The 23,816-nt window shown below is 45.6% G+C and overlaps 1 protein-coding gene and 1 long non-coding RNA gene across 2 annotated transcripts; both read right to left on the reverse strand.

Annotated features, from left to right (window-relative positions):
- Positions 1-4,546: 4,546 nt before the first annotated feature.
- LOC112898195 lies at positions 4,547-7,097 on the reverse strand. Its single transcript, XM_025966572.1, has 3 exons — positions 6,803-7,097; positions 5,276-6,690; positions 4,547-5,224 (listed from the first exon to the last, which is right to left on the reverse strand). Exons 1-3 carry the CDS (start codon positions 7,095-7,097, stop codon positions 4,547-4,549), a joined length of 2,388 nt encoding a protein of 795 aa, XP_025822357.1.
- Positions 7,098-19,355: 12,258 nt separating this feature from the next.
- LOC112897691 lies at positions 19,356-20,169 on the reverse strand. Its single transcript, XR_003229716.1, has 3 exons — positions 20,106-20,169; positions 19,857-19,949; positions 19,356-19,736 (listed from the first exon to the last, which is right to left on the reverse strand). It is a non-coding gene; the product is annotated as an uncharacterized LOC112897691 (long non-coding RNA).
- Positions 20,170-23,816: the final 3,647 nt, after the last annotated feature.

Below are 23,816 nucleotides of genomic sequence, written 5' to 3' on the forward strand. Positions count from 1 at the left end.
TTTGGCAGCCACCAGCAAGTACACATCACAAACACATTCTCATCGCATATATACACAAGCAAGTAGATATCACGAATATACACAAGATCACATCATTCCTCATCAGACATGCAACAAGTTTGAAGCCCTGAATGCAACAAGTTTCAAGTTTGTGGCTAACAATGAACTCACGGTGCATCATAAATAGAAGGCGCTATAGAAGTTGCCCTTTGGGTCGAGGGTCTCCTTAAGAATGAACTCGCATAGCATCTCCCGGACCGGCTTTAGATCTTCTATAGAAACCGTTAGGGCAGCGTTGAAATCCTGCAAAATACAATCATTATGAGAATACAAGTACAAATCAGTTTCTAAAATCAAATGAACAATATGAGCAGAGACAAGGCTGAGCAGTATATACTTACAGCAGCCTTTTTCATTATAGGTATGTCACCGACTAGTTTTAGCATATTGAATGCCACATAGAATCCACACAAAAAGGTCCCCGATGGCTGTTGAGCGCACTGCAAGAAGGTACCAAAATGACAAGTTAATGCAGTAACCAAATAGGTATGAAGGGACCATAAAAAAACCTCAGTCTTACTTTAACATCTATCCTGTGCGTGAGTTTAGGTTTGGTTTTTGGCCTTTTCTTATTTGCTTTCACCATTTCTTCCATGCGCGCATCAAAGGCCCTGCATGATCAGCAATACCGATTAGAAACAGTAAGAGATCGATATTTCGTGAACAAAACCTACAATATACTGACCAATTCACAATATGTCGGACGTCCGTGAACTTTCGACCGGGAAATAGTTTAGCAGAATCTAAATACCAAACCTCTTTGTACTTCATAGAGATGATCACTGTTACCCAGTGGCCACAGGTGTTGTAGGCACCCACCACATAGTCGTTCTTCATAGTATTTTTAATTGCTTGTGTTACAGTGCTAGGCTGGTGAGAAATCACTGTGGCGGTGAAAACCTGTGGGTCCAAAAACGCAACACTGCACTGCATCTCTGCTGCATTCTGCATCATTTTCCTACAAATAATCCAATTGTTAGCATGCATGAACTTTGTGGTCAAAATTAAAGAAATATATTTTTTTATTTGAAGGGACTTACAATGTCCACAACCTCAAGAAGCTAACATCCAGAGCACCTAGGGTTATAAGGTCGTACACGTCATCGAATGCAATGTTTAACATTAAATCACCATCACCTTCAAAGTAGGCTTGAGGCACCTTTGCTGGAAAGCCAAGTTTATCCTTACTGTTTTCCATGACGTAAGCATGCAACCTGGCACAATTTGGTCCAGCAGCATCTAAATCCGCTTCTGACAACATAGGCACACCAGGCTTGTATTTTGGATTCTGTGTTGTCCAAATAGCGTTAACAAGCTCATCTTTAGGCAGAGGTTTCCTGGCCTGCTTCTCCTCCCGTGGTGACTGCTGCTCAGGCTGAGATTGGCTGCGCTCTCCCTCCTTCTGTTGTAGAGGCTCCGGTTGTGGCTGATGCTTAGGCGGAGATTGCCTAGGCTCCTCCTGTCGTCGAGGCTCGTGTTGTGACTCCTACTTCTCCTGCTGCTGCTGCTGTTGCATTTTTTTGCTGATCTGCTGCTGAGCCTTCTCTTGCGGACACTGAGCTGCAGTACCTGCATCTGATGCTGTACCCCTGCTACCTGATGCGGTTACAGAGTTGGGCTGTCTCGTCCTGGGTGGTATAAGGATCCTGTACTTTGACCATTGGATCCTTGTACCGAGAGCCTCACCTAAGGTTGTTATCTCATCCCCCCCTACTGGCACAGGCAGACGGAAGTGACTCGTATTGGACCACACATAAGTAGGTTGCACCACTGCATACCCTTCCTGCACCGGTACACAATGGCAAGTCTCTTGATATGGATAGACAGTGGCTACTGCGAGCTCCAAGTTATGCCCGGTGCCATCCAAAAGGCTGCACTTGGTTGGCTCTGTCAGCTTATCTATTGTGTCCAGCATAGATGATCAACTGTCAGCTTCGTTCTCGTTGAATGGCCCATGGTCTTCCCCGCTGCCATGCACATCTTCTTCCTCACTGACACTCGCATCTTCTTGCTCGCTGCTATCGATGTGTGTTGGTTGGGTAGGATACAAAGCATCCGGTATAACCACGCCTGCTTGTCTTAGCATGTTGATTACTCTGATGGCTGTTTCACCAACTATCTTTTCCTTCTCCGCATCAGACCTCTCCTTCGTCTTCTTCCTCTTCTTCCTGTACATTCCAGCAAACTCTTCACCAAACCCTTTACCCCAGCCAACTGAACTAGACACGCCTCGGACCCGACCTCGATGCTCTGGATTCTCAAGTGCCGCGGTGAGGATATCATTCTCCCTAACCCCAGTGAAAGAACCATCACTAGCCTTAGATGCAAGGTCTTTCATCTTATTTGCTAGCCCCACCACCGCAGGGTTACTGAATGTTATGTCCCCGCTTCCTTCACTAGTGCCTTCACTAGTGGTCATCCTCTTCGCCGCCCTTGCCCGCAGATATGACCTCGAACGTCCAGGAAATTGGTCCCAACTGCTTCCTTGTCCAACTTCAGATCCAATGAATTGTGGGTTCCATGTGTACATGCAACAAGAGGATAAAGCAATCACTTAGTATGATTATCACAGCAAAAAACAATGTACACTCTAAATAAGCTTCAAACAATTCCATGGCCTGATGATTGAGTGGACCATGTGGTGCCACCACGCCGGGGATTACGGGGCACAAGCGATATGAAAGAAAATCGCCCATGCCCAAACCACTCAGGTGGATTTTGGTTGGCTATGCTTACACGGTTCAACTGATCATTAGGCCATGCTACCATCGAGACCTTGCATACACACATCATGACACCAACAATAAGAATATATATGACAACACAGCATAGGAAAGTATCACTACATTATAAACCACTGCGATACATTTCGCACTGACTGAATGTGGCCATCAACAATCATCCATCAAAACCACGGTCCATCAAATAAAAATGAACTATTAAGGCATGCTCAACTAATGCAGGTAATTCCAGGAGAATAATTCTATGTGCATTGACCCTAAACAACAACAAAGTAGCATATCTCCCTAATCCAACTTGACAGGAAGAGCACATTGCGTGGCCGAGCAGAGAGAGGGCGTTGGGGGTTCAAGCAGCAGTAACCTCTATCGCGAATGGTGGTTGGGAGGGGCTGGATCCGCGTCGCCTCGTTGCCGAGCGAGGAGAATGGCGGCGACGGCGAGCGAGGACAGTGGCGGCGGCGGGCTAGGGTAGGACCGTCACGGCGAAGGCGAGCGAGGACAATGGCGGCAAAGGCGAGTGAGGAGACTGGCGGTGATGGCGGGCGAGGAGAGTGGCGGCGGCGGGCGAGGGTAGGAGAATGGCGGCGACGGCGAGCGAGGAGAATGGCGGCGAAGGCGAGCGAGGAGACTGGCGGCGACGGCGGGCGAGGGCAGGATGATGGCGGCGACGGCGAGCGAGGAGAATGGCGGCAACGGCGAGCGAGGAGAATGGCGGCGACGGCGAGCGAGGAGAGTGGCGGCGGGCTAGGGCAGGAGAAAGAGCGGCGAAAGGGATTTCTTTGAAATATGTATTGTCCCCTGATGACCACTTTGTAACGGGCTTTGTGGTAACGCCCGTTACTGATGTCAGACCATAAGTAACGGTCGTTGTAGTAAAGCCCGTTACTGACGTATACCTAGTAACGGGCTTTGTGGTAACGTCCGTTACTGATGTGAGACCATAAGTAACGGTCGTTGCAGTGAAGCCCGTTACTGACGTATATTTAGTAACGGGCGTTTTGGTAACGTCCGTTACTGATTGCAGATACAGAATTCAGCAGACTACAGCTCACTTGCTGAACTGATGCAGAATATGTACAGAATTTATATATATCTAGTGCAGAACATATATAGTATGTCAGGAGAATATATAGACATCATATATTACAAAAATCATTCAAATTCCACCAATACACAACCTATATTACAAAAAGGATTGAACTTCCACCAACACACATCCTACATTACAAAATTAGGATTTAGCAGACATCACTCTGATGGCTTTTTCTTTGATTTCTGGATATGGATTTTTTCATGATGGTCGGTTCGCAAGTACGGTGTTTTGTCAGTTGCCACGAGTCGGGGCATGTATGAAGTGTCAAAGGATGGAATTTCATCAAACTGGTTGTATTCCTCCTCCTCAACAACATTGGCAATCCCAACAATCCTTTTTTTCCAGGCATAACCACACACCAGTTCTTCCTTGCAAGGTCAGGTACATAGAACACTTGCTCAACATCCTTGGCGAAAACAAACGGTTCATCTTTGTAACCAAAGACCCGCAGATCAACACTAACAAACCCATATTTATCCTTGCTCACACCTCTCTTCCCATTGACCCATCTGCACCGAAACAAGGCTACCTTGAAACCTACATAATCAAGCTCCCATATCTCCTCTATTTGACCATAATATGTGGCTGCCTGCATGTCATTGTCGACGGCCCGTACACGCACACCACTATTTTGATAGACGCTCTTGGCATCCTAGGCCATGGTGTAGAACGTGTATCCATTGATATCCATTGCTTGGTATGTTGTAACAGTGAATAATGGCCCCACTGCTAGTTTCGTTATCAGATTGTCGGTTACAGCTGCGCTGCATCTCTGGACATAATCTCGGAGCCACCAGCTGAAGCATTGCATGTGCTTCTTTGCAACCCAAGCCTCACTACGGGTAGGGTTTTCTTCACGTAGTTGTTGGTTGTGCTCGTTGGCAAATGGTGTAATCAGGTCAATCTGTTGTATCACGGTGAAATGAGCCTTGTTGAAGGCATCTGGATCCGGAGTGATTGACTTTTTCCCCATGGTCCCAACACCTGCAAGCCTACCTTCATGCCGTGAATGAGGCACACCAATGGGGTTTTGGGGGTCCATATAACCCATGGCCCACTCCACTGCTTCGATGGTCCCATAGCCACGAACCATGGCTCCCTCCGGAAATGACCGGTTATGTACCAATGATTTGAGGAATCCAAAGTACCTCTCATATGGAAACATCTGATGAAGGTAAGATGGGCCAAGGAACCAAATCTCCCTCGCGAGGTGTGCTGTTAGATGGATCATGAGATCAAAGAATGTTGGTGGGAAGGTAGCTTCAAGCATGCATAGGGTCTCGAAATGCCTCCTCTCTAACTTCAATAGTTCTTCCTCATCAATCACCTTCTATTCTATTGCATTGAAGAATAAACACAAGCTCGTGACCGCGTCGCGAACCTGTACTGTCTTGATACCTCTAAGTGCAACAGGAAGAAGAGCTGTCATCAACACATGGCAATCATGAGATTTCATCAAGTTGAAATTCATTTTCATGTCCTTCACCAACACTAGCCTCTTGAAGTTCGATGAGTAGCTTGAAGGTACTTTCAAACCATGCAAAAACTCACAGAATTCTTTTCTCTCTGTCTTTGACAAGGTGGTTGCAGCGACGGGAAGGTCCGTCCCCGTGTCTGTTTCCTCTGCATAGAGCTCCGGCCTAATGCCCATATCTTTAAGATCCTCCCTTGCATTTTTATGATCTTTTCCTTTCAACTTCTGTTGCAGCAATGTTCCACAAACGCTACACACATTCTTCTTGACGTGCATGTTGTCAATCGAATGACGCACATCCAACAGCTCCCAATACTCTAGCTCCCATAGAATTGATTTCTTGTTCCAAATTCCTTTCCCATCTTCTTCTTCTTCACCATCTCGTTTCTTTCTTTTGCCAAGGATTTTTTCAGTCATTTTGGGTAACTCCTCGATAGTTTTGATGTCCTTGACTTGCAAGAGGACCAGATCTCCAGTCACATGCAGAGGCGCCGCTCGATGCTCCTTTTCCCCAATAAATTGACAATCCATCTCCCGGTAGGGATGTTTCTTGCTGAGGAAACGATGGTGCCCCATAAATGCGAATTTCTTTGAATTTCTTAGCCACAATGAGCAAGTTTCTTCCAAGCAGTGCGGGCAAGCTGCACCTTTCCTTTTACTCTGGCCGGAGAGGTTGCGATGAGCCGGGTTGTCGTTGATGGTGGTGAACAACATGGCGTGCAATATGAACTCCTCACGCCCGAACTCATCCCAAACCTCCTTCACACCAGGCTTCCAAAGTGTCTTCAAGTCATCAACTAGTGGCCTCAAGTAGACATCAATACGGTCGCCAGGTTGCTTTGGCCCAGAGACCAATATTGTCAGCATCATGTATTTCCGTTTCTTGCATAGCCAGGGTGGAAGGTTGCACATTGATAGCACGACAGGCCAGGTGCTATGTGTTGAACTCTGGTTACCGAAAGGGTTAACGCCATCTGTGCTCATAGCGAACCGAAGGTTTCTGCAATCATCAGCAAACCACTTAAAGTGGGAATCAATGTTACCCCATTGTGCTGCATCTGCGGGGTGCCTAAGCTTGTCATTTTCCTTCTTTCGGCCTTCCTTATGCCAACGCAAGAGTTGGGCCTCCTTTCTTGTGGCGAACCATCTTTTCAACCGGGGAATGATGGGAAAATACCATGCCACCCTCACAGGACCCCCTCTGTTAACCTTCTTCTTGCCTCTGATCTCCACGGGCACGTTCCCGTCATCAGCATTATCATCTCCACCATCTTTTTTCCTCTTGTACCGATCACACCCACACTTGGGGCACTTGTCAAGGTCTACATAGTCTCCATGGAACAATACACAACTGTTCTTGCATGCATGAATTTTTTCAACCTCTATTCCCAGAGGACAGATTATCTTCTTTGCCTCATAGACAGACTCGGCTACTTGGTTTCTCAGGTAGCATGTCTCTAAGCAGATCCAATAGTTGTTTGAAACTTTTGTTGCTCCAACCATGATCTGCCTTAAGCTGCAGAAGTTTTAGATCACCAGAAAGGCGAGAGTACTTCTGGCAACCAGGATAGAGGGGTTTCTTTGAATCTTCAATGAACTGCTTCAGCCTCGCTAATTCAGAAGTTGTGTACACTCCTTGAAACTCAACATCCCGCACCATTTGATCAACATTGTGCACACGTTGCAACACCTCACCATCATCGAAGCTCGTAACTTCTTGATCAGTCATATCATCAGGCCTCCTAACAAAGGGTGGGAATGGTTCATTTTCCTCAAAAACTCCACCTTCATCAAGGGCTTCATCATGGCATCGCGCTGCCCCTTCATTAAGGCCTTGACCATGGTGTCGCGCTTCACCTTCATTTAGGCATCCTGCTTCGACTTCATTAAGGCCTTCCTCACCATGTTTGTTCCAACACGTGTAATTTTTTGTGAAACCACGTGTGATCAAATGATGAAAAATGTTGTCCCGTTGTCTGAACTTCTTCTGGTTGAGACAATCTATGCAGGGGCAATACATTGACCCCGGTTATGAAATTGTCCCAATCTCGGGGCTGTCTGTACATCCAAGCCCGATCAGCAGCTGCCATCCACAAGTTCAATGAACAAGGGCAATTTCCATACATCAAATGAGCATAATTCATCACCAAAACCGATGAGTAAGAGGATTAGGACAGCAAAGTTCAATAAAAGGGGGCAATTTCCACCTTAAGGAGGACTGTCTATGAGCGCGTCCGAGGAGGAGGCGGCGTCGCGGCCGCGGCCGCGGCGACGGAGTGGAAGAAGGTATGCTGCTTTGGACGACGGCGACGGCGCGGAGGACTCCGCGGTCGACGTCCGCCGGCACCTTCGGTGACGCCGGCACGGAGGCAGCAGCAGCAGGACATGTCCAGCAGCAGCACCGCCGCGCTCCAGCTTGACGGTGGTGGAGGAGCGCGGCCGAGGAAGCGCCGGTTGCGGCGACGGCGCGGGAGGACGCCCCCCGGCTGCTGCGCCAGTCACTTCGGTAATGGGCATCAACGGATCACACAAGTAACACCGCTCTATCGGTAACGGGCATCAAATGGTCATCGGTAACGCGCGTTACTAAAGGCGACAGGTTGGTACGATCACTGCCCTATCTGTAACGGTCCTTAAACGACCGTTACCGATACGACAGTGATCGGTAACGGACACTAAGAGACCGTTACCGATAGTACACTTTTCGTAACGGACGCACTTTAACGATCGTTACAACATTTTGGTGTAACGGGCCTTCATCACGGCCGTTACCAGAAGACATCATCGGTAACGGGCGTTGTGGTGGCGAGTTCGGGGTCAAGCCTGCAGCGCTTATGGGTAACGGGTGCCAAACAACAACCGTTACAGATGTTGCGTGTTGTAATGGGCTACAAGGGTCCGTTACAAATGCTGCGTGACCTATTTGAGGTTTTCACGTAGTGATTATTTTTTTTGCTATACAGGTGTAGCCCGTGGTTTAAACCTGGTAGGGATATAATATTATCCTTACTCATTTTTAGTTAGGGACGATGGAGATACATAAAGAAACTATTATTTAGAGTTGACACAAGTATCTACTTTTGCTGCCAGTTGTGTAACTATATTGGCAAGTACGTTACTGCATGTTAGTGGTTTCATAGGTCGTCTCATGCATGCAGGATTTTTGCTTATGTGAAGGAGGAAGAGTGAGGTGAGAGAAGAAGGTTGTTGTTTCGTGCAAAAACTGCCTCATCGGCTAAATTTTAGGAGTACGAGACAACTCCATTATTTTACCATTATTATTTCCATGCAACTCAAAATTTTCTTTTTTATGCACAAACTAAGGAATAATAGTAATAGTATAAGACTACTTAGGAGACATCTATTGTACAAGTTGTCAATTGAGTACTGTCAAAATTACATGTGACATTAATGTAGTTGCCCTAACAAGGATATTTAATCCCTATATGTATCTTTAGACACTACACCAAATCCGGTCATTTTTGTCGGCCATTTCTATTTTCGTCGGCCCAAAGGAAGCCGACGAAAATATATAATTTATTTCGTCGGCCACAAAAGGCCGACGAAATTAAGGAAAAGTGACATTATTTTCGTCGGCTCTGTGTGGCCAACGAAACAAAAGTTCCTAATTTCGTCGGCAGGAATCTGGCCGACGAAACAAAGGGACCGTTTTCGTCGGCCAGTTACTGGCCGATGAAAATAGATCTAATTTCATTGGCCTAGCGGCTGACGAAAATATTGGTGCCCTAATAGCGCCGTTGGATCTCTATCTAGCTCCCACACGCACAGTAGATCGAGTACGCGTCTTCAATTAGATCTCCATCTCCCCCGGGACTGAGCCCCCAGGCCCACCGCCCCCGCCGTCACCGCCGCCGCCCCGCGCGGCCGCCGCCGCCTCCGCCTCGGCCCCGCGCTGGCCCCGCCGCCGCCTGCGCCGCCCCCACGCCCGCTGCCGCCTCCACCCCGCGCGGCCGCCTCGGCCCCGCAGGCCCCCGCGCGGCCGCCTCGGCCCCGCAGGCCCCCGCGCGGCCCTCGGGCGCGCAGCCCCCGCGACCGCCGCCGCCGCCGCCGGCTCGTGCGCGCGGCCGCCGCGGCCGCCTCGGCCCCGCAGGCCCGTGCGTGGCCCTCGGGCGCGCGGCCCCCGCGGCCCCCGCGCGGCCCTCTGTAGCAGTATTTTTTACTCTGCACATTTTTGGCTCAAGATCATGTTACTAGCTCCATACATTATATCAGAACATCCAATTAGGCAGATCAATGCACCATAGATACATTTACAAATTAAATATTTTCACAGATGCTCCCACAAATTTTTAATATTTGGGTCAATATTTCAGCTTTTTCAACCTAAAGGAAAGATCAAAGACACTAGTCTGGCTAGATTGAGTATAATAACATATATGAAACTAAGTGAATTGGCACAATTTTATATCTCCATTACTTGTTGCAGAAGGTCGCCGCCGCCGCCGCCGCCTGCCTTGCGCCTACCTTAACTAGAAAAAGGTCACTGCCGCCGCCCCCGAGGCCCCACGCCGTGCCCCCGTGGCCCGCCACCGTCCCCGAGGCCCCATGCCGTGCCCCTGCGGCCCACTGCCGCCCCGCAGGCAACCGCTGCCGCCCCCGAGGCCCCACGCCGTGCCCCCGCGGGCCACCGCCGCCCACAGGTATGCTTGCCCGTTCTGTTTCATGCTAGTTTTGAACTGACCGAATAACTATTAAATTTAGTGATGCATTGTTGTCCATTACTCTAAGGCCAGAAATTGTATTACTCTTAAAATATTTGTGTTACATTTTCTTGATAATTATTGTTTGCTTAGTATCGTTAATGAAGTAACATTTCTCACTTTCATTATGAAGTAGCTAGTTTGAGAAAATGAGAGACGATCGAAGTTGGATGTATGATGGTTGGACAAGTAACGGAATGCCTACGCGAGAGTGGATGGTCAACACACAAGCTTTTGTTGATCATGTACTTTTCTTGTCTCCTGGCGGTGGTTTGGCAAAGTGTCCATGTAACAAGTGTCAGAATTGTTCTCATCAAGTCAAGATTGATATGGAGCGTCACCTATACAAGTGGGGTTTCATGCCGAATTATGAGAGGTGGTATGAGCATGGGGAGTCACAGGAGCAGGAGCCATACAACCTAGTTGATAGGTTTGAAGAAAATGAAGATAGGATGGATGCAATGATGGATGATTTTGTCCAACAGGTTGAGAATGCTGCTGAGGTACCGGAATATTTTGGTCTGCTTGCGTCATCAAAAGAACCATTACATGGGGCCACCACTTTATCACAGCTTGCTGCTGTGACACGGTTAATGGCTATAAAGTCCAAGTACAACTTTTCAGTAAGTTGTTACAATGATCTTGTTGACTTAATTTTGGACATGCTTCTGAAACCTCACAAGTTCCCGAAAGACTTTTACTACTCAAAGAAGTTGTTAGCTGGTTTAGGGATGCCGTGTAAAAAAATCCATGTGTGTGAGAGCAATTGCATGTTATTTTGGAAGAACAATGAAAATATCAAGTACTGTTCGGTTTGTAAGAAGTGCAGATACAAGAAGGTGGTGAAAAAAGATGGAAGTGTGCAGATAACAAGTGTGCCCGTTAAGGTGTTACGGTACCTACCATTGAAACCAAGGCTTCAACGGCTGTACCTATCTTAGAAGACTGCAAAACATATGAGATGGCACAAAGAGGGAATTCGTAATAATACAGGATGCATGAGCCATCCTTCTGATGGTACGGCTTGGAAGGTCCTCGACCATTATGATCCAAGTTTTGCAAGTGACCCCCGGAATGTGCGTGTTGGGTTGGCCACTGATGGCTTCACTCCCTTTAACTCAAATGCTGCCCCCCATTCATGTTGGCCAGTGATAACAATTCCATACAATCTTCCACCATCATTATGCATGAAAGATGAGTATGTGTTTTTGACGCTCATTATACCTAGCCCTGACAATCCCGGTAAGCGTTTGAATATGTTCATGGAACCATTGCTTGATGAGCTGCATGACTTGTGGAATGGAGTTAGGACATATGACAGCAGTCGGAAGGAATACTTCAATATGCGAGTAGCATTTCTTTAGTCTATTCATGATTTCCCTGCATATGGAATGTTCTCGGGATGGAGCACGCACGGTCGTCTATGTTATCCGATATGCATGGGTGCTACAGATGCTTTTCGTTTGAAATATGGTGGCAAATTCTGCTTTTTTGACTGTCACCATCGGTTCTTGTCTCATGATCACCCGTTCAGGACTCAACGAGATGTCTTTCGCAAGGACACAATCGTTACTAAGGGTCCACCCAAGCGTTTGACCGGTCAGGAGATTGTAGCAAGCCATTGTCGGTTAATTGCCACAGATGATGGGTTTGAAGGTGTCAAAGAGGAGCATAATTGGACTCATATAGCTACTATTTGGAGCCTTCCTTATGCTACTGCTCTGATCCTTCCGCATAATTTAGATGTAATGCATCAAGAGCCCAATGTTGCTGAAAGTATAATTAGTATGGTTTTTTATTTGAAAGATAAGACTAAAGATAATTTCAAAGCTCGGCAAGACTTAGCTGAAATATATGTTCGGCCAACCCTTAATCTGAGACCCAATCAAGCTGGCCATATGGGGAAGCCACGTGCTAAGTACTATCTTAAGCCTGCGGAGAGGAAAGAGGTTCTTTTATGGCTGAAGAACCTTAAATTTCCTGATGGATATGCAGCTAATCTGAAACGGGCGGTGAACATTGTAACTGGAAAAATGAATGGTTTGAAGAGTCACGATTACCATATCATCATGGAAAGGTTGTTGCCTATGATGCTGCGTGGGTATCTCCCTGAAGACGTTTGGATAATGTTGGCCGAGTTAAGTTTTTTCTACAGGCAATTATGTGCAAAAGAAATTAACAAGAATACAATGAGAAAACTGAGTAAGGAAATACCTGTCTTAGTATGTAAGATGGAGAAGGTGTTTCCCCTGGGTTTCATGAATGTAATGCAACACTTGTTAGTGGATTTGCCTTATGAAGCTGAGGTGGGTGGCCCCATACAATACAGGTGGATGTACTTTGTTGAACGAGACTTAAAGAAGCTCAAATCAACCATCGGAAATAAAACACAAGTGGAGGGATGCATTGCCGAGGCATTCTATCTTAAGGAGATCTCACACTACACGAGCACAAATTTTGCAGAAGAAAATAACATTAATGCTCATATACCGTGCTACCACACCTCGAATGAGACACCGAGGAGCAATCTCAAGTTGTTTCAGTGGACTGGCAAGGCTGTCGGTGCTAGTTCGGTCTATGAAATGTGCATACAAGAATGGAATACTACATTATTGTATATGTACACAAATATGGAAGAGATGGAAAAATATTTTGTGTAAGTATCATGATATATATATCTCATATGTGAATCACGTTTAGCGATGTACTTGTGCTAAATAAATAATATGTAGGTTGTTTGATCAAGAACAATGGAGATATTCACGACAACCAACTGCTAAACAGCTCGAAACCTTAAGGCGTGAGGGTTTACATGGTGGTCCTAATTTTGTCACATGGTTTAGAAGACATGTAAGCATCCTTACTCTAACTACCTTATTTATATAACTCGTTATGAGTTAACAAAATTTTAAAACTTGTAGTGCATGAAGGATAGCAGTGTCCATGATGATCTAAGACAGTTTTCACATGGAAGCACGACTGTAAGGAGTTATGGTTGTTATGACATAAACAGATTTCGGTTCCGTTCAACCAAGTTTGAAGCAAAAAATCCACATGCTGCCACAACAAATAGTGGAGTTGTGACCACCGCGAGTACCTTAGATGGTTCTGTCACGGAGTATTTTGGTGTCATTCAGAATATAGTGGAGCTGAAGTTTGAAGGTTCAAAAGATTTAAGAGTTGTGTTATTTTACTGTGATTGATTCAATAGTAAATTAGGTTCTGGCGTAAAGCATAACAAAAAACTTGGTTTAGTGGAGGTGAACCATAAATTGCGACTTTTTGGTTACAATCCATTTGTCCTCGCACATCAAGTTGAGATGGTCTATTATATATCGTATCCATGCCATTCGGAAAGTTTAGAACCATGGTGGATTGTTCAGAGAGTATGTCCTCCAGGTCGATTGCCTATTCCTGGAGATGAAGGTTACGATGAATGTGAGCTTGATCGTACTGTTCCTGAAGCATTTCAGGAAGATGAGTGTAATGGAGCATTTGAAGTTGATATTGGGATGGCACTTGACAGATTAGATGGTGACACCGGTGATGTAATAGTTTCTGAGGTCGGAAAGAAAAAACGGCCACGTCGTCCTAGTAAAGTATTGTTCACAACATATGAAACGCGGCATGGTACTACACATGGTGGCTCCGTAGCTGAAGAAGATGACCCCGAGGAATTTTAACATGTAATGTGATGTCATATGTAGTTTTTCTTAATAGTGTTTTATTTGCTAATTGTTGTTATGAAACTTGTTATTATTTATTTACCATTGCTTTATATGATATTAACTAACCATATTTTATTTTTTTAGGATGAGGTCATTTGTGCACTCTCTGAAGGGGAAGGAAAAGAAGGATGTATCCTCATCTTCAAGGAGTCAGGGAAAGAAGAATGATGGCTCCGCATCTTCGGATAGGCCTTCTCTCTTTAGAGGCGGCAGTTCTCATCTGAGCCGAAGAGGTGCACTTCAGCGATGTCTAGATGAGGCTATGCAAGTAAGTCATATGTAGTTTGCATGTGTAATTTAATTTTTTTAATAAAAATAAATACATACTTGTATTTGAACAGCAAGAAGAAGAAGGTAGGGGTGCGGATGAGGAAGAATATGTCGCGAATGTGGATGGCGATGGAGATGGAGGTAGTGGAGAGGGACATGGGTGCTCGGACAGAGAAGAGGTAGAGGAGGAGGAAGAGGAGGAGGAGGAGGAGGATGAAGAGGCGGATACTGCTGCACAACCTGTGTTCAGGTACTTACGATCATTTCATGAAAAATTTTGTATGAGCTAGCTAACTAATACACCACATTTAGATTTAGAGGCAACAATATGATGACTCCTGCAGCAACCAATCCGGCAAATCGTCGACAGATTAGGCCACATGGGGATTGGTAAGTAATATATTTTATTGTTGTGATTGTTTTTATTTAATATATTATATAGTTCAAGTAAGAAACATGATGGATATCATGTTCTAATTGCAGGCAGTGGGACGATATTTGTTGTGAGGGGAGAAATAGGTTAAGACCTGTGAATGCAACATTGGGAACACTTTGTCGGTTTCACTACCCAGGAATGGTCACAATTGGAGGTGTGCTTCAGCCTGCATTGAAGTGGGAGCATTATAAGCTGCAATCGGATGATCAGGGCGTCACGACGGTAGCGAGAGTTTGGAATGAGTTCTGGGTACTTTTTTATCATAACTTGTCTAACTTGTATAACTACTATCTATTTGATTCATTTATGAGTTGTCTAATGAATTAATTTTTCTTTTTAGCAGAGGTATCGTTTGCCGGAGGGGGAGGAGCAGTGCCTAAAAGATAGGGCTCGTTCTGTGTTTGAGAAGGCAGCGACGAAGGTGGTAAGGGACATGATGTCCAATGCTCTTATACAGTGCGTTTGTTTATACTACAAGAAAATAAAGCTGCAAGACATGAACAAGAAATTGGGTGCTTCTGAGATAAATCTTCGAGAGGATGAGTACCTTGAAGTTGATATTAGCGGTTTGCCTTGGTTGAGAAAGTGTCCGGATGCTTGGCGAGCACTTTGTGCTTATTGGGCTTCACCTAGCTTTGTGAAAAAATCTAGAATGAAGAGAGCTAATCGTCAAGCAGGACCACGGGTTACACAAAGATATGGGGCTGATGGACATCTTCGTTTGGCTCGTCGAATGGTACGTGTTTATTATTTCAATTTGTTTATTATGTGCTTACTTGCAATATCACAATTTCTTCTTTGTTAAGAGGCACAAAGTGGGGTGGCACCAAGCTATATTGAAACATACATTCGAGGCCACCACGGCGCAGATCCTACACAGCCAGAGTTGCTTTGCAGTGAGAATGCCACACAGACTCTGGTTAGTAAAATAATTTGATTTTAATTAAGCGATGATTCGAATATAATCTTATTATTGGTTGCCTGAATGGTAGATGAGATATGGTGATGAAATGGTGGCACATCATGGGGATGAGTACGATTGGAGGAGGAGTGATGTGGATGTCGGTGCCTTATACTCAAGCGGGGGAGGGAAGAAACATGGCAGGTTCAGCATGTTGAATGGCGTTATTGATACAAGTGGTGCTTTGAGTGAGGCAAGGTGTTACCAGTCCACTCAGAATTCTCGGGGCTACCAGCGGGAAAGTCAAAGGGAAAGTGTACTGCAGGAGGAGATAAGACAGCATAGAGAGGCGATGCAGAGGCAAGAGGAGTGGGCAAGGCAACAACACGAGTACATACAAGGTTTTTTCGCTGAGCAACGACAGATTTAGGTACTATGCAAGTTTGATATTTTTTCAAGTCCTTATGCACTTTTCATGGCTATAAAGATATTTAATCTACTATCGATTTTTAGGAAATGCTAGCGGCTACCCTTGGCTCATAATTTAATTTGCCACCTCTTCCTTCGCCTCCTCCTCCACCGCCGACTTTTGTACCATATGTGCGTGTACCGTCTCCACAAGTGGTAATTATATCGTATAACTAGCAATGCTCAAATTGTCTTACGTATGCGTACTAAATAGATTTAACTTTTTCTATAATCAGGGTTCGACGAGTACTCATCCTCGAGGAGTTTCTGCCAGCCCGTCCACGCCACCATCGGCAGCGCGTAACATTTCTGGAGGTGACTGCAGCAGCGGACATAATATTACCCCTCCTCCTTGATTTGTGTTTTCGCGTTGTAGGCTCTTGCACTTGCCATGTAGGCCTAGCAGGGGAGCGTGTCGAAAGTCTAGACATCGCATTACTTTCGGTGGATAACTTGCTTTACTGTGCTTATAGATATGTTATGGATATATTATAACTGTTTATGGATATGTATGTTAAGTAACTGCTTTGGAGGTTATCGACATCACGTGACATCGTTTCTCGTTCTTTAATTGTATTTATTGGATGTATTTGGTAATTGTATGTTGATGTATTTCATAATTCTGATTGTTTGTTGATGGATTATGGATATGCATAAGCAGTTAGCTGCATCTGCTTTTTGTCGATAATTTTGATATGTATCAGGTAGCTGCAGCTGCTGTTTGTAAGAGATGTCAGTATTTTCGTCGGCCATGGCCGATGAAAATAATTGACACTATCCAGTATTTTCGTCGGCCAGACTGGCCGACGAAAATATCCTCAGTATTTTCGTCGGCCGCAGCAGCCGACGAAAATAACTCTGAAGATTTTCATCGGCTCAAATGGCCGACGAAAATAATACAATTAATTTCGTCGGCCAGTGGCCGATGAAAATACGTGATATATTTTCGTCGGCCCAGAAAACCGACGAAAATAGTCACAGTTATTTTCGTTGGCTGCTTCGGCCGACGAAAATATGACCTTCTGACGAAAATACACTTATTTTCGTCGGGGGCCGACGAAAAAGAGCCTATTTTCGTTGAGTTTATTTCGTCAGCCTATTTTCATCGGTTGGCCGATGAAAATAGCTATTTTCGTGGGCAATTGGCCTATTTTCGTCGGCTAGCTATTTTCGTCGGCAATTGGCCTATTTTCGTGGCTTCTGGTCGACAAAAATATCCTATTTCCTGTAGTGAGATTACTATTTGTATGGAAACGGGTAGGAACTTACGAGCTAGCTGTGATTTAGTTCTGTAGTAGTGTAGGTGATTGATTAATCGATGAAACTATTGTCTTAGAATTCGCAGTAGGAAGTGTAGATGACAGGAACAGAGATAGAGATTCTCTGCATTATAGTAACATGATAAAATAGTTCTTAACTACATGGGAATATCAATTTTGTATGCACAAATTGAAGCGTCAGAAAGATGCCGTCCCATATAAACTGATACAAACTGGAAAGGAAAACTGAGGTAAAGAAAGGGAGAAGATGGGCGTTTGCTGAAAGCCTGAAACAATCTACAAAACAGCAGTTTTATCTCAGATCCATACATCTGTTGAGACTACCTGCATGATCTACTCCCTGGCATCTACGCAACATCGCAGCTATCTACGGCCTACGAAGCAATACTATTTATTCAATTCTGGAAACCTGGGGGGAGATGCCGCTGAGGAGGAGCTAGGACTCAAACCCCGGCCGGTGCAGTGATAGCACAGCCGGTGTGCAGATACCAGATAGCAGAGAGTCCTCTAAAACTGGTAGTACCATGAGAGTCTTTACAGCACCCAGCAGCACTCTTCATTATCTGATGGACCTTCTGGCCCTTTCGGCTGAACTGATCTGCAAATAGCTCAGTCACCGCAACAGAAGAGCCTGACGACGCACCATCTGATGATGCACAGCCTAGCTCGGCTCTCCTTCAGAGATCTGATAGACCTTCTGCCCCTTTCGCTCCTCCTATTCCCATTTCCTGCCCCCATGTCTAATCGTAGGAGTGTACAGCTAAACAATGGATGGTGATGATATGCGGATGCTAAGTTCCTTCTTTACGTTTCTCTGAATTGGACATGGGACTATATATACAGCCATGTACAGGTACGGATGCTGCAGCATCGTCATGGGAGGAGGTCAGCTGAGGAAACAGTGTCCTTGTTGATGATACGAAGGAGCAAGAAGATCTTGAGAAGAGCGAGATTGAAACGGGTGCCGACGGTTCATTTAACCTGGCTAATGGCTCCGTCGAACAACCCGTACCAAACGTACGGATCATGGAATTTTCAGATCCCGACGACTCTCTCTGGCCATGCGTCTGTGGTATTGGTCGCGAGATTCATCCGTACCCGACAGCAGCAACGACGGCTCTTCTCGGATGACGATGCTGATCGTATCAACAGAATCAGTGTCAGGTCTCTTGCTTTTGGGAATGCACATGCTGTTGTGTTGTTTTTAATCTTTTAAGGGATACTTCAGCCTGTGCCCGCGTTGCTGCTGCCGTTGTTTTGATCATGTCTGTGGTTGCGGAGAAGGAGACGATCTCTTGTTGTCTACTTGGACGGGTCGATCTGTACGGTACTGATAGTGCTGCTCATGTGGACATCCAATAGTTGGAGGCACCACGTGCTTCCGTGAATCATTTGTGTCTCTTATCTCTTAACGACCTGTAGTGGGTGCTCTATGCCTTTTTCCAGTTACAAGGAAGATGCACAAACATAGGCTAGGAGACAAAAGATCCGTATATACTACATTTATGGAAACCACAGTTTGGTTTTCAATAAAATAGACGTATGGTCGGTGCAGAGAACCGACGGAAATATCACAGTCGGTTCAGAAATGTTGCAGTGAAATTTACGCTCACTATAATAGACCCCTTTGTGACCACCATCATTTTCTGGTTGATCATAGACGACTAGCTTAAACTGTTTAGCGATGTGTACTGAGAATATTTCAGATGGTTTTTTCGTTGATCATAATTTATTATTACTTAATGCATACATCAATTTCACCGTCTACAGCGTTTGCGATATGAGGCGATATCAGCAACTTTATCCGGTGGACTATTAGGACATAGTCACCAATACGAGGATTGGATTAAGTCACTACAAGAAAATATTATAATTTCGTCGACCAGAAGCCGACGAAAATAGACCTAAAACCGTCAAAAATAGCTATTTTCGTCGGCCAACCGACGAAATTAGGCCGACGAAATAAAATAGACGAAAATAGGAGCTTTTTCGTCGGCTGCCGACGAAAATAATGGTATTTTCGTCGGCCCAGGTGGCTGACGAAAAAAATGTCACTATTTTCATCGGCTTTAGCGGCCGACGAAAATATATTATTTTCGTCGGCCATCAAAGCCGACGAAAATACTGGTTCTACTTAAAAAAAACAGCTGCATCAGCCCATCTCATTGGGCATCTCATTGCAAATACATTGAACAGATGATGAGTGATGCAGGAACTCTCGCAGACGATTACCACTGCCATCTCATTGGGCAAGAGAGCCATTCGCAGATCCTGTCCAGATCATCCCATCTGCCGACATTGTAAATGCTTCTATTCTTCGAGTGTCATCTCCAAAACCTGCTTTAACAGCAACTCTCCGGACTGCATCAGCTGCTCCCAACAAAGCATTTCGTGATCTCTGCAAGAAACAAACAGGACTACGAGCTTTCTCTTTCCTTGGAGAGGAGAATAAGGTTTGCTTTGTTTCATAGCTATATGGATCCTGAGCAGATAAGCTGTCAAAACGGGTATCAACTTGGCCGTCAATATTGAACACTTTTAGAAGCTCCTTAGTGCGAGAATCCCTGCACAGCAAAATACATAACAGTATTTTATAAATATAGAATAGCTGGGCTAATATCAACCAAATGCAACAAGATAAATGAACACATGAAGAGTATCAGAGTGCAAATGAGAGGTCTTACGCTTTTCTTCTCTCTGTGAAACGAGTGACTTCTCAATCGCTTCTCCATACCATACTTTGATAACTCCCCCTTCAGATCCAGACCACAAATCACCTATAAAACAAGCATTAAAAATCAGCATAGATAATGGCCGTGCAGCATCTGCAGTTGGAAACAGAAGCTGTAGAAAAACAATGCAGAACCAGATTAGTTGATGACGAAACGGAAGAGATTATTGACAAAGACAGTTCACTAACAACAAGCACTGACCTTTATTGGAGCATCAAAAGATTTAGCCACACTGACCATAACTGGAGTGAAGAACACCCAGAATGACCGAAAGAAGCTACTGCCCCAGATGTCAAGCACACCAGTACACATCACCAAAAAATTAACAGGCGGCACGAGGCACCACATGGGGGATCAGATCAGGAACAGCAGTTGGCAATTTGGGTACAGTTCACTTTTTCCATAGCACAACCTTGCAACCAGACCATTACACAATCATCTCAATAACAAAGGAGAAAGCACCAAGTAAAAAGAAGGGCAGAGAATAGCTACTTAGCTAGGTATCACCAGTGCTCTTCCAAGAAGAGGAACCGATGAGTCCATCTGCAATTAGCAGGTGAACGATTTGCAGGAGCAGTCCATGGGCACGTGCAGGTTACAACCCCGGAGCATACTTGGAGGGGTCGTCGCGGCGGGGCGGCGAGCGGCGGGCGCGGGCGCGCGGGGCGGCCGCTGGGGTGGGGGGGGGGGAGGGGCGGAGGGCGCGGGGGCGCACAGGGGCAGCGGCCGCGGGCAGGGGCGAGGCCGGCGGCAGGCGCGGCGGGCCAAGCCTAGGGGCGGCAGCGGAGCGCGGGAATGGGACGGCGGCCGACCGCGGGGCGGCGGGCGCGGGCGCGCGCGCGGGGCGGCCGGGGGGCGGAGGGCGCCGCGGGCGGGGCAGTGGCGGCGCAGGAGGCAGGGAGGAGGCAGCGAGCGAGTGAACGAAAGGATGAAGTCATAAAGGGCGGCGGCGGCTGATAGGGTAAGTTATTTTCGTCGGCCAGGATGGGACGAAAATAACGGTAGTTTCATCGGCTTAGGTCAAGCCGACGAAACTACTGAACACTTTAATTTCGTCGGTCCACTGGGCCGACGAAAATAGAGATAGTAGGCCACTATTTTCGTCGGCCAGGCATCTGCCGACAAAAATAATTAATAATTTCGTCGGCCCAGTAAAGCCGACGAAAGTATACATTTATTTTCGTCGGTTAGCCGTGGGCCGACGAAAATAAATGTGGCCGACGAAAATGATCTATTTTGGTGCAGTGAGTTATACTCATCATCGTTAAAAGATCCTATTCACCAACGACACCATAATCACTAACTCACGCCAAGAAGTAGTAATATTCTATCTCACATACATACACATGCAAGCTAAGCATAGCATTTCATATCAAGTATAAAGCGTGTAATAGGATAAACAAGGTAATTAAGTACAAGTAAGACTATAAAGGTGTTATCGCTATAATTTGACTGGATCAAGGGATGGGCCGAGAGCAACATGGGCTGAAGGAAATCATCGTAATGGTCTGCAAATAGGCTTCTGTGCGAACATGTCAAGGGCCAGGATGACCATTTATCTAGTAAGGATAGTTTAAATATAGTAAGTTAGAGATTGTATCGTAATCAGTTAGGGTTAGTTAGAAGAGATCAAGTCTCCGGACTATAAATATGTATCGTGAGATTCAATAAAGGAATCAATCAAGCATTCACAACAAACTCTCGGCGTATCTGTCACACCCTAAAATATTTAATTTTAGGATGTGACTATCTTTTACAATATGTTCATCTATCAATAGAATTTTCTGAGAATTTTAAAGATTTTTCTGGCAATTATTCTATTTATCTGAGAGCTAGATCCATTTATTTTATTATTTGGAAAGCTCTAAAATTCTTTTTCATGAGTCCCAAATATTTTATTGCGAATCCTCATGAATATATTTTTCGTGGTTTGAAATATTTATCTGGACTTTTCTAGATTTATTTTGAACTTAAAAATATATTCTGGAAAATATTTATATTTTTTATTTTCATCGCAGTCGGACCGAGCCGTATCTTTGTTGTATATCCTTTTAACCTTGTCCTCTCTGAATCTTTAAGATGTCCCATCGAGTTCCTGATCCTCTAACCATTCTTCTCGATCAGATCATGCTTAAAAACGACGTCTCGTGGCTCGTCTTCGGTATTTTTCCGACGATGTTCGATCACCATCAGCTCCAACGACTCGGCCTGATCCTTTTCTTCTCTTTTCGCGCTCCCGAATAAATGGTTCACGTTCAACCAGCCCTGTCAGCTTGTTTTCGCGTTCGGCCTTTACCGGAACCTGTTTCGGCCCATAACCGAACTCATTCAGCCATTCTTATTTCCTCTCTCCGTTACCTCTTCTTTCCTCTCTTTCGTTAAATCGTGGGACCCGCTAGTCAGCCCAATCTCATTTCCCATGGCCAATCCGAACTCAAGAATGAGTCCCAGCCCGATGCGCCGTCGCGTCCTTATCCTCGTTCGAGTTGGAGCCCAGCACGATATCTCCAGGCCTATTTAAACGCGTCTTGCACCTCCTGTTCCCCGGTAGCCGGCCCTAATTTTCTCCCCTGCGTCGGCTCCTGCGTGCCCTATAAATTCGCGCGTAACCCTAGCCTCCTTTTTCCCTGTTGCCTCTCTCTCCCCGGGTGCCCCTGTTGCTGCTGCCGGCCCTAGCCCCCGTGCATCCTCTCCCTCCTCCTGCGCATCCACGAACAGATGCCGTCGCCGTTGCCCCTGCCTCCCTGCTGCTCGTGCCCCTGTGCAGCTAGCACCGCACGTCGCCATGCCCCTCCTTGTGCAGCCTGCAGGCCGGTCCTGCCGTGCGCTGCACCCCCTGCTGCCGTGCTGCTGTGGCCCATTGCGCACACCAGAACGCCGCCAGCTCCCGTGCGTCCCCTCCCCTCCAGCGCCGCCCCTGCCCCTTCCCTCTCCTGGCGCAGCACCGCCCCCTCCTGCAGCTGCAGCCCCCCTGCCCAGGTGCGTAGCAGACAGCCACCAGTGCAGGAACGGAACAGAGACAGCAGCCAGAAACGAAACAGACAGCCGCCGCCCATCTTCTCGAGTCAAATTCGATCTCTACGATGCGTCCCCGCGGTAAGTAAGGTATGGAACGGAATCCCCTCGTCGTCCTCTTTCTTTTCCCTCACTTCCCGCGACCTCTCGTGCCCTAAATCGCCGGCAAGGCTGATTCAAGCTTTTTGCAGATTGGTCCCTGGAAGATTATGTAATTACCGTGAAAATTTCCGTGTCTTGCAAAAATTGCAGAAAACCTCCTAGATCTTTTCCATCTTTTCAATCCAGCCCCACCATGGAATTTTTCAGATCTAACCCTAATCTTTTTCTATTTTGCAAGCACTATTTTCTGTGTCTTGTATTTCTTTTCAGCTAACCCCTAAAGTCTATAGTTAATTGCGTATAGGTCCCTGCAGCGCTGTTTTATGCGTAGATTCCGCGTTTTAGATCCGTTTCGATCCGTTCTTTTTGCGTTAGTCTTCTAAAACCCTAAGCTATCGTTTAGTAGTGTTGTTGTGCCGTATTTCCTGTTTTTAAAATTAAATATCAATTTAATTTGAATAATATCCTCTCATCTAGTGTTCCGAAATAAAATCCAATTAAGTCTTTTCTCCGGTTTTCGTAATTAATGTTAATTTGATTAATATCAACTCAAATGTGTTTGTAATTTAATAATGTGTTTGTAATTTAATTTGTGTAGTTCAACTCGAATCATAAGGTTATGCGTTTAGATGTTCTCACAAGTTTTCTTTTCTAATTAATTATTTAATTAGTGTAATTTGTACATAGAGAATTGTATATAAAATTTGACTAAGTTCTACTTCGTCTTTAAAAATGCAAATATAATATGAGTTAATTATAATTAGGGATATTCTCTTTTGAATATCTTTTACATTG

Source organism: Panicum hallii, chromosome 6 (genome assembly GCF_002211085.1).
Source record: "Panicum hallii strain FIL2 chromosome 6, PHallii_v3.1, whole genome shotgun sequence".
In the NCBI taxonomy this organism is placed as follows: domain Eukaryota; kingdom Viridiplantae; phylum Streptophyta; class Magnoliopsida; order Poales; family Poaceae; genus Panicum; species Panicum hallii.

Excerpts from the sequence above, each read along its gene's own strand:
- LOC112898195 (XM_025966572.1), bottom strand. The coding sequence starts at position 7,097 with ATGACTGATCAAGAAGTTACGAGCTTCGATGATGGTGAGGTGTTGCAA. Across the intron at positions 6,691-6,802 it reads CATGCTACCTGAGAAACCAA|ACCTTGACAAGTGCCCCAAG; the intron begins GTAGCCGAGTCT and ends GAGACTATGTAG. Across the intron at positions 5,225-5,275 it reads GAGGTATCAAGACAGTACAG|AAGGTGATTGATGAGGAAGA; the intron begins GTTCGCGACGCG and ends GCAATAGAATAG.